The sequence below is a fragment of the Medicago truncatula genome, chromosome 2 (assembly GCF_003473485.1).
Source record: "Medicago truncatula cultivar Jemalong A17 chromosome 2, MtrunA17r5.0-ANR, whole genome shotgun sequence".
In the NCBI taxonomy this organism is placed as follows: Eukaryota; Viridiplantae; Streptophyta; class Magnoliopsida; order Fabales; family Fabaceae; genus Medicago; species Medicago truncatula.
In genome coordinates this window covers 47,111,939-47,122,109 of record NC_053043.1, presented here as the reverse complement: position 1 = coordinate 47,122,109, position 10,171 = coordinate 47,111,939, and the positions used below count along the sequence as shown (strand labels likewise).

Here is a 10,171-nt window from a genome sequence, read left to right as displayed (position 1 = left end):
AGCGCACACATAACAGTTTACTATTTTCTATATACTTAAGGATGTAATATTTTTGTTTTTGATTATGATATATGTAATTGTTTTGCAAGGGTAATCCTGTCATTTAAATAAGAAGAAGATAGGTATGAAGTTTCCAACTAATGGTTGGTACGACGGCAAATTGATATTGCTTGCCATGTGCTGTTAATATATATATATATATTTTGTTTTTACTATATTATATAAACTTTCACTCCTTTTTTGTTGTTCTACAAGACTTGTGTTTAACGACGTTGAAGAAGTTTTTTTGGTTTGGAGCGGTCCCCCCACATGAACTTTTAACTTAATCAACTCGAGGGTCATGATCATAGTAAAGTCTTGTAGGCATTCATAGCTCCTAGTAGCTCATTATAATGACATCCATAATCCGTATATCCTGCACTAAGTATTTATTCCTTCTTAAAAGAGGAGTGGGGTTTCCCCTATCGGAGCATCGACCGTGTGGTTTTATGCGTCTACACATTTCACATAAATTTAAGAACTAAACTCTTATTGGGAGCTCATTGGAATGGCTAACCTATGATTCTATGTTATTGTAATATGACTTTGTAACCACCATCATCTCTCTATCAATGCTGTATGTACGAGAAACTTTATAATGTTGCGTTTAATTTGATTTGAATTTAACCTAAATTTTGAACACTCTCCGGGTTCCATAATAACCGACACATTTGACCATTTCATATACATTAAGAGATTCCTTTAAAAAAAAAAGACATATTAAGAGTGAACAAGCATTTTCTTTGCGCCTCCAACCGGGTAGGAATGTAATGACTGATAAAACTCTCCTTCAAGCGATTTAACACATGTACATTTTTAAGGTTGGATTCGAATCCAAAACTTTTAGTTAAATTGAAAGATATCTTTTATCAACATTTGAGATTAATTTATTTTTTCTTGTAGCTTTTTGATACACTAACTTCCATACCAAAACATTTGGAGTGAGCATAACAACATGTAACGCAAAATCAAAATAAAATAATCAAGAAACAAAGAAAACAAAGTAACAATAATTAGGCTTCACTTTACTTTACATTTTGGATATTAAAAACCTCCCATTAACCTAGTTAGTGGCTAACACACCGCCGGCAGACAAAGGTAAATAGGGCCATCCTCCCCCACCTTTGGAGGCAGAAGCTATAGATAGGTAGCTTTTAAAGGATCACGAATTAAAAAAACATAATGTTTATTTTGTATCTATTTACCTTCAATCTTACAACTTGGTCGATTAACATGTATGATCTTCTGAGCAATGATTAGCAAGAGGTAGAAAACTAGCTAATTTTGAGTTTAAATTAATCATTCTCAAAGAAGGCAAACTACACAAGTATGCAATATATAAAATAGAGGTTGCTTCCTTTTGAATGTGAGTGAGACCAGACCTTACCTTTTTCAATATTTTTTTTTTTTGCACATGGTTGGAACTTTTTAAATTTAGACACATTATGAGATTAAACTTTTTTTATTGTTTAATTTAAATTCTTTTTTGCCTAGCCCTCCTAAAGAATGTTTAATGTGGTAATTAAATATTGATATTCATTTTAAAAAATTGAATTCTAACTATTAAACTACTTAAAAAAAAAATATATTCTTCTTCTCGAGTTCTACCTGCACAACTAATTGATCAACACTAATTGCTAATGTCATTTTAAAATGGAGAATGTTATGTAAATAAGAGCTAAATGATTTAGTTTATATGCATTGTCGTTGGTCAAGTAAAAAGTTTTTATATTGTCAATCGATCATAATTGTTTGATCATTAGAAACATGCAATTGACTTTTATCATAACTACTTTTAAAGTTTGTACACATAATTGTTTGTGATATGTCGACAATGTAAACCTTTTTAAACTTATTATACACTAGCGAAAAGATGGACATTCACGTGGCCATCTTTCCGCTCTTTTTATTGCGCTAACGTTTGAAAATTATGAACGGTGTTTTTTTTTTTAATTATGAAATTTTGATTTTAATTAAAACTAAAAATATAAATGTTTGTTGCTTTCGGTTGTAACAAACCAAACTAACCATGATTATTTGTTTCAATGATAGCAACAATATAACAAAAAATATAATCTAAATTCTTTATTTTAATGACATCAACAACAATATTTATTATAGAAAAATTGTTTAAAGGCATAATTGAGATAATGAAAAAGTAAGTATAAAATATATTCATCTAGTTTGTTACACTTTTTAAATGATAAAGAGAAAAAAATCAGACAGACATATATATATATATATATATATATATATATATATATATATTCATATCGAATTTGTTACATTTTTTTAATATTTAAATTTATTCTTATCTATTTGTTAGATGTATATTTGTATTGAAAATTAAGGACTGCCCAAAAGTATAGATGAAAATTAAAATATGTTGTTCCTAAAGAAAAAATTGAAACAATTGAGATTTCTTAGAAGAAAACGTTTCTTTATGTTGTTATGCTCCTAACTTGTCATGGACTTTCACGTTTCAGTCCTTTTCAAAGCACTAGACAGTAGCACCCTAACTAGCCACTCTTCAAGTCCAACGTGCATATGGTATAGGCAACCAATGTTTAAGTCAATTGCATTCATGGAAAACACGCATACATGCAGTAATAGGTTAAAAATCGAATCGGTACTCCAGGTTTGTTTTTTTTTTTTGAAAGGGTACTCCAAGTTTGTTATAATCACATATTGTACACCAACTATTTGCGTTAGACTTAAGTGTTACATATAATAATATAGGTTGGGTTCATTGGATAAAGATCAGATGACTTCAATTTTAATTTAAATTTTTTGATCTATTGAACTTAAGTGCATGATGTTTATTCAACAATTTCAACTTACCAAGTGCAAAGAATCCAAATTCCTTCATAATTATGGGGTACTAAAGTTCAAGTGTGGTATGACTTTTGCCTTTATTAGTTGAACTTGAAACCAAATTCGGTACAATGTACCAAGAAAAAAAAAAAACCAATTGTAGAGCACTTCATTATTGTCCCAAATTCACATCAAAGAGATTATATAACTATAAACACATCATATAGAGTTATTACCAAAGTTTGATTCAATAATACATGATATACATGGATGCTAAGTCCTATAAAAAGATATAGGGCACTAAAAAACATCACCCCTGACTGAACTCTAAAAACTGCATATATGGACATGACTCAAATAAATATAAAAAATATTTACATGAGTACTTAGTTTGTTTGATCTAAACTAAAAGAGCACCACATACAATAATACTTTGAAAATACAAAAAAAAAAATAAACTAGCTAAATTTAATAAACTTGTAAGTATTCTAATATAATAGACCAAATGAGGAACTTCCTTGAAACTCATCATGAACAAGATTTGCAGCAACTATGGAATTAAAGATATTATTCCATTTTTCATCTTCTTCATCCTCTTCCTCCCCACCACCAATGTGGCTCCACTCAACTATAGGTTTCTTATCAATTTCATCATTCCTCGCAAACCGTCCTCTGATTCGTGGCCTCCTATCTGCCAATGTCTTTCGGCAAACATACTGATTCAGAAAAGAAAAATTAGTCAATAAAAGTTATGTCAATTGCGTGATTTGCAAAAAATAGATGTTTTTCAAATTCCGCTATCCTAAAGGGCTATAACGCTGTTATAGCCACTATGTGACAATAATTTGCACTAAATAGTGTATCGAGGAACAATAACAATTTGTTCAAATACCGCTAATAGTGTTGCTATAACCGCTGTTTGGCAACACTGGTCAATATTTTAATCGAGTTTTTCATACCTAAACAGTATAATGATGGACCACTAGGATCAATAAATAGTATACAAATTTTTTTTGTGAAGAAATAAACAGTATACATGTACACTATGAATTTGGAGTATAATAAGGGCGTGTGGTTAATAAGATTCCTGATTGATTCTGTTCTCCAAGATCTTGACAGGAATGGAGTTAACAGTTACATTAGAGAATAAGACAAATCCGTAAGAAGATTTTCTGAAGGCACTTCAAATCATGGAAACAAATTCTTGTCATATTACATGTAGAGTTTAATTTTGATACATATTGTTCGTAAAAAGTTTACATTGTCAACAAATCACAACTAATTATGCATGTATAAGGGTAAGATATTTTTGCAATGAATTTATTTTTTTCACTAGTGGCAGTGTCTACCTGTGGAGGTAGCATGCATAAGTCTCTATATATGATTTGAGTGATAGAAAATTTCATAAAGGGGTCTACCATGCATTTATTTTCCTCTTTGTACAGTTTTGTCCATTACTTCTTGTTCTTTTTATATTCTTCTAAATAACTTTTTTCATTTTTGCTCCTATTGTAAAAGGACAATTATTTTAGTGTATGAAAGTTAAATTGGTGCGACACTTTTAAATAAATTCATCAAGTAAAACATAGAATACTAGTAAAATGAGACAAATGTAACAAAATTTAGATGTGCCATGTGTGTATTTTGTACAAGAGTTAACCTTAATTTTCTTGTTAAAGTTCCTCTGATTCCTCTTTATTCTGTATCTTTCAATTCTCACTTTCTTTTCTTCTGGGCTATATGGACAAACTCTGCTCATACCTTCTATGATCATACTACTTTCACTAGACAATGGACTATCCACGTGATGATGATGATTATGTTGCATTCCGTTAATCCTCTGTGAAAAACGTTGCATGAAATTAGTAAAACAAAAAACATTATTAAACCCTTCAAAAATTAAACTTCATAGGTTTTAAAACGCGGTTGCGATTGTGTTTATGCTGCAATTAAGGTTTAAATGTTTAACGTAGTCGCACACACCTCTAAAATTATTAAAATGTGACCGCAACTGGAATTTAAAACAATGAACATGGTGTACCTGCAAATCGCCGGTACTGCAAACTTTCCTCACCGGAGCATCGTCTGAGTCGAGCAAGTCAGCAAAAAAAGCAGAGAGGGGATAATGGTGAGTCCCATTATTGTACTGAAGGGAATGACTGCTAATGCTCCTTTGCATCAAGATTGGAGTACTTGGTGAAGGTGATCCACCATAGCTGCTATAGCCACTGCTCAACTCAGAGTTATTCAGTTGGGAGAGAGTGTCTTGGAATGAGTCTAACTCAGTGAAATCAGGGATGGAGTTGTTTTGTTCCATAAATGGAGAAGAAGAGTGAAGAAGAAAGGGTGTTGAGAATGGAATATTGTTGGAATTAGAGTGTGCATACATGATGATTATGATTTATAGAAGCACTTAATTAATTAGGGGTGGTGTAACTAGAAGAAGAATGAAAATGAAGTGTGTATGGTACCAACACTGCAATGCATTTAGTATTTATGATGAGTGAATAATGTTTCTTATGAGACATAATGAAGTCTTAAAAAGGTCAACAGAATGTCATTGTTACAAAAAAATTAACATTATGGGTCTCATGCTGTGAATGACGTGGATGATGACGTCATCATTTGTTGTTGACTTTTTTTTCTTCAACTCAAGTGAGAAGACTGCTAGGAATAAAACTAAAAGTAAATCCTATAACATTGGTACACTAAAATATTTAGGGTTACCATTTGAGTGAATTCAACACAGCTTAAAATTCCATTATTTTTTGTATAACTTAAAATTCCATTATTTTTGGTCCCTTGAGTATTCAAGTTAGTTACATTGTATCCATTTGCGTGAAAGGAATCTTGATCAGTGACGGAGCTAGGAATTTTATAGAGTGTGGACAAAAAATTTATCGCAAAACGTTACTTCCTTCCTGCGAATAATTTCACATTTCCTGCAGAAAATTTCACATTTCCTACGGATAATTTCACATTTCCTGCGGATCCTAAAATCTTGTGGTATTACCTCACATGGGAACCTAAATCCTTAGTAAAATCTGCAGGAAATGTGTTTCCTGCAGAATTTATACAAAAATCCGCAGAAAAAACTAAAAGTTCTAGTAATAGCTGAACTTAGTACAAAAAAAGTTGGAGCTGAGTCTAGACTAGTGCCCAGGCTAGCTGGGGTTGGCTCCGCCCCAGATCTTGATGATTGAATCATTTTACGCACAACAAAGATGGAAAACAAAACTAAATTAATTACATAGATGAAAACCAAAAAACCTAAAAATTATAGGATTCATCCATCAAAAATAACATAAGTTATTAAAAAAAAACTTTAATTTCAGTTTCTAACTTCAATAGCTACTTATGCAATAAATATACAATTTAGCGCAATAAAAAATAGGAATGACAGACACATTGTCTATATAAAGATCATATTTTAGTTTTTTTTTTTTTTACAAGAAGATCATATTTTAGTGGTTCTTTTTATCTTAATTGCAAATACTCAATACTACTCTAAAAAATATGACACGATGGTAGGTGTCTTCATACCGACTCTACTACATTATGAAAAAAGAGACGGCTAAACAAACCCAATTTGAATTTCGTAGGGCACTAAGATGACATTGGATTCTTTACATTTGTTTGATAGTACATTATATTGTAAATATGGGTGGATCTGGATTCACGATATCGGAGAGACACAATTTTCTTTTGTTAAATAATTATGTAAAACTAAATTTAATAAGAAATAATATTAAAAGTAATTGTAGCAATCAAAATTACAAAGAAAATGCTCTATTTTTTCATTTGTTGAAATTGAGTCAAAATTACATCATTTCTTATTGTTCTAAGAACATCTCTTTCTATATACATTATAAGACGATCATTTAACCATTGATCACCCATCTCTTTCTCATCCAACGTGCTTCTGTTCTGCAGTTATGTTGTGTTGTGCGCATTTGCTGAGAGAAAGAAGAATGAAAAGCGTTTGCTGAGAAGTGGAGGGAAAGTGTGTTCTTGTGTTTCAGGCTGAGTTTGTGGAACAAACAAAAAGAAAATTAAAATTTGGATCTGGGCTGGTGTAACACCTTGGGTCTCTTCAGGTCCGCCTCTAATTGTAGAGTAGTTTAATTTCAAATTTTTTATTTTGGTGCTCTAAAATTTCATCAGGTACAAATACTTTGTAGGTAAATTCAATTCAAAGTTTAAATTTACTTCACAATAACCAAATATAAAAAATTATAACATTTAAATGATTTGATGTTCAATATCATATCAACAAAACTTTAGAATATCATAATTTTCCCTTAATCAAATTACAAGTTGGTCCTAAATTTAGAGCAACTAAGAATTTAGATGTCTCACACATGGGTCAAAGGAGAAAGGAAGTTGAATTAGTAGCACTTTTTTTTTGGTGTGGTGGTCCTTTTGGTTTCAAATATATTACCTCCCTACCGTAGGGTTATAGAATCGTACCAAACTTTCATCTTACCCCACCACTTACATCACTTTTCTATAAGCCTGCATGTGAAAAAGAGAATTGTCATTGACACATTTGATAAGACCGAGACACACGAGTAATTTACGTTTTTGCCTCCTCGGCAGTTAACTGCCGAGGAATTTGTAACCGGCTGCATTTAACTGCCGAGGAAAACTTCGGTAGTTAACTGCCGAGAAATATGTTTCATTAGATGAAACAGCCACATGCTCCCCCTACACACTATTTTCATCATCAACTTCAATACTACTTCCATCCAATCCCCAAATCCAATAATTTTTTTCATCAAATCTTGATCCAAAATCATTCAAGCATCAAGCATAGGAGGTATCAACACACTTTTGACGTAAAAAAACAGGTATTAAGCATTTTAATCTGTTCATTTTTTGGTTTTGTTATGGGTATCTATGTCAGTTACGTAGAACTCTGTCATGGGAAACCTCGGCAGTTAACTGCCAAGGAAAACCTCGATAGTAAGGTACCGAGGAATACTTGGTGAAAAATTTTCACAACGAAAAAATGGCATTACTGCCATTTTTTCCATTTTTTTTTTGTTTTTTTTTTAATTCATTGTGGCATTGATGTTTATGCATTAGTTAGTTGTTAATTCATATTTATGTGTTGTTTAATTATAGTAATGGTAGAGAACGCGGAAGATGTTCCGGAAGAGTCAAAACCAAATTTTGTCGAATTTTCCGGAGATGTCAAACCGCCTAAGGTTGAACCGAAACCAAACATTAATGAAGCTTCAAAATATGTTGAATCTGGTGTCTTCCCACTTCAAGCCCACGAAGTTGACACGACTAGGTTTTTTTTCAGACGACGTTAAGTCGAAAGATAGAGAAGAATTACTTGAGTGGGCACGTCGTCAAGCAAATAAGGCGGAATTTACAATTGTTACACAAAGATCAAGCTTGATCAATCAAATGTTCCGCCTAGTGTGTGAAAGGAGTGGAGCTCACAAAGTGCCGGAAAAAAAACCGAAGCATGCGAGAACGGGCTCAAGAAAATGTGGGTGCTTGTTCATGATTAGTGGATATCAAAGTAAGCAAACAAAGGAATGAGGATTGAACATTCTTAATGGAGTTCACAACCATGCGATGTAGCCGGCTTTAGAATGACACATTCTTGCCGGTAGATTAAAGGAGGACGACAAGAAGATTGTACGTGACTTGACCAAGAGCAAGATGCTTCCAAGAAATATTTTGATACATTTGAAGAACAAAAGACCACATTGCATGACAAATGTGAAGCAAGTCTAAAATGAACGTCAACAAATATGTAAGGCAAATAGAGGTGACAAGAAGCCGTTGCAATATCTAATCTCGAAGTTGGAGGAGCACAACTATACTTATTACTCAAGAACACAAAGTGAAAGTACTACAATCGAAGATATCTTTTGGGCTCATCCAACATCTGTTAAGTTGTTTAACAATTTCTCAACGGTTTTGATTATGGACTCCACCTACAAAACTAACATGTACAGGATGCCAATGTTTGAGGTAGTTGGGGTCACTTCGACCGATTTGATATATTCGGTTGGGTTTCGATTTGTGACACATGAGAAAGAGGAAAACTTTGTTTAGGTTTTAAAAATGTTGCGTAAACTTCTTACGTCAAAGATGAATATGCCTAAGGTGATTGTGACCGACAGGGATATATATGTCATTGATGAAAGCGGTTGCAAATATTTTTCCCGAAAATTATGCAATGAATTGTTACTTTCATGTGCAAGCAAATGTTAAACAAAGGTGCGTCTTAGATTGTAAATATCCTTTGGGACAAAAGGATGGGAAAGAGGTGAAACATCGCAATGTTGTGAAGAAGATAATGAGGACATGAAAAACTATGGTTGAATCGCCCACTCAAGAGTTATATGTAAATGCATTAGTGGAGTTCCAAGATTCATGATGTGTTTTCCCACTTTTCAAAAATTATGCCATAATCACCTTGAATGAAGTGAAGGAGAAAATAGTGAGGGCATGGACAGACCATGTGTTGCATCTTGGTTGCAGGATCACCAACAGGGTTGAATCGGCTCATGCTTTATTGAAGAAATATTTGGACAATAGTGTGGGTGATTTGGGTACTTGTTGGGAGAAAATAGATGACATGTTGTTGCTTCAGTTCACTGCGATACAAACAACCTTTGGTCAGAGCGTTAGCGTGTTGGAACATAGATTCAAAGATGTCACTTTGTACTCCGACTTAGGTGGTCATGTGTCTAGATATGCTTTGGACAACATTGCTTTGGAAGAGACACATTGCAGGGAAACATTGTGCATGAACAATGACATTTGTGGTTGTGTTCAAAGGACATCTTACGGGTTACCATATGCATGCGAAATTGCTACTAAGCTCCTTGAAGAGAAGCCAATTTTATTGGATGAGATACACCACCATTGGCATAGGTTACGTATGGGCGAAGAAATTAACGAAGTTGATTTTTGTGTCGAGGTTGAGTTGAAAGCTATTGTAGAACGTCTAAAAAACTACCTTTCCTTTCCAAATGAAGCTTGAAGTCAAAGAGGTTTTGCGGCAGTTGGAATTTCCTGAAACCACCATGATGTCTCCACCACCACGAAAAGTACCAACCAAGGGTGCCAAGAACAAAGTGGACATTGCGAGGTCTAAAATAAAAATTACATCGACTAGTCGGATCCCTTCTTCGTGGGAAGTTGTTGATTCCCAAAATCCGGATAGTCAACCGTCACCATCACCAACAACATCATCATATAAAAGGAAAAAATGTGTTCGTCTTGGTAAAACATCACTTAACCCACTTCCACCACCTACTCGGTATCCAAAGCCTAAGGCTATCCCGGT

At 33.2% G+C, this 10,171-nt stretch overlaps 1 protein-coding gene across 1 annotated transcript; it reads right to left on the bottom strand.

The window, feature by feature from the left end:
• Window positions 1–3,077: 3,077 nt before the first annotated feature.
• Window positions 3,078–5,360, bottom strand: LOC11414770 (two-component response regulator-like APRR5). Its single transcript, XM_003597252.4, has 3 exons — window positions 4,895–5,360; window positions 4,514–4,693; window positions 3,078–3,569 (listed from the first exon to the last, which is right to left on the bottom strand). The coding sequence occupies exons 1-3, from the start codon at window positions 5,240–5,242 to the stop codon at window positions 3,342–3,344; spliced, it is 756 nt and encodes a 251-aa protein (XP_003597300.2). The 5' UTR covers window positions 5,243–5,360; the 3' UTR covers window positions 3,078–3,341.
• Between the last annotated feature and the right edge of the window lie 4,811 nt (window positions 5,361–10,171).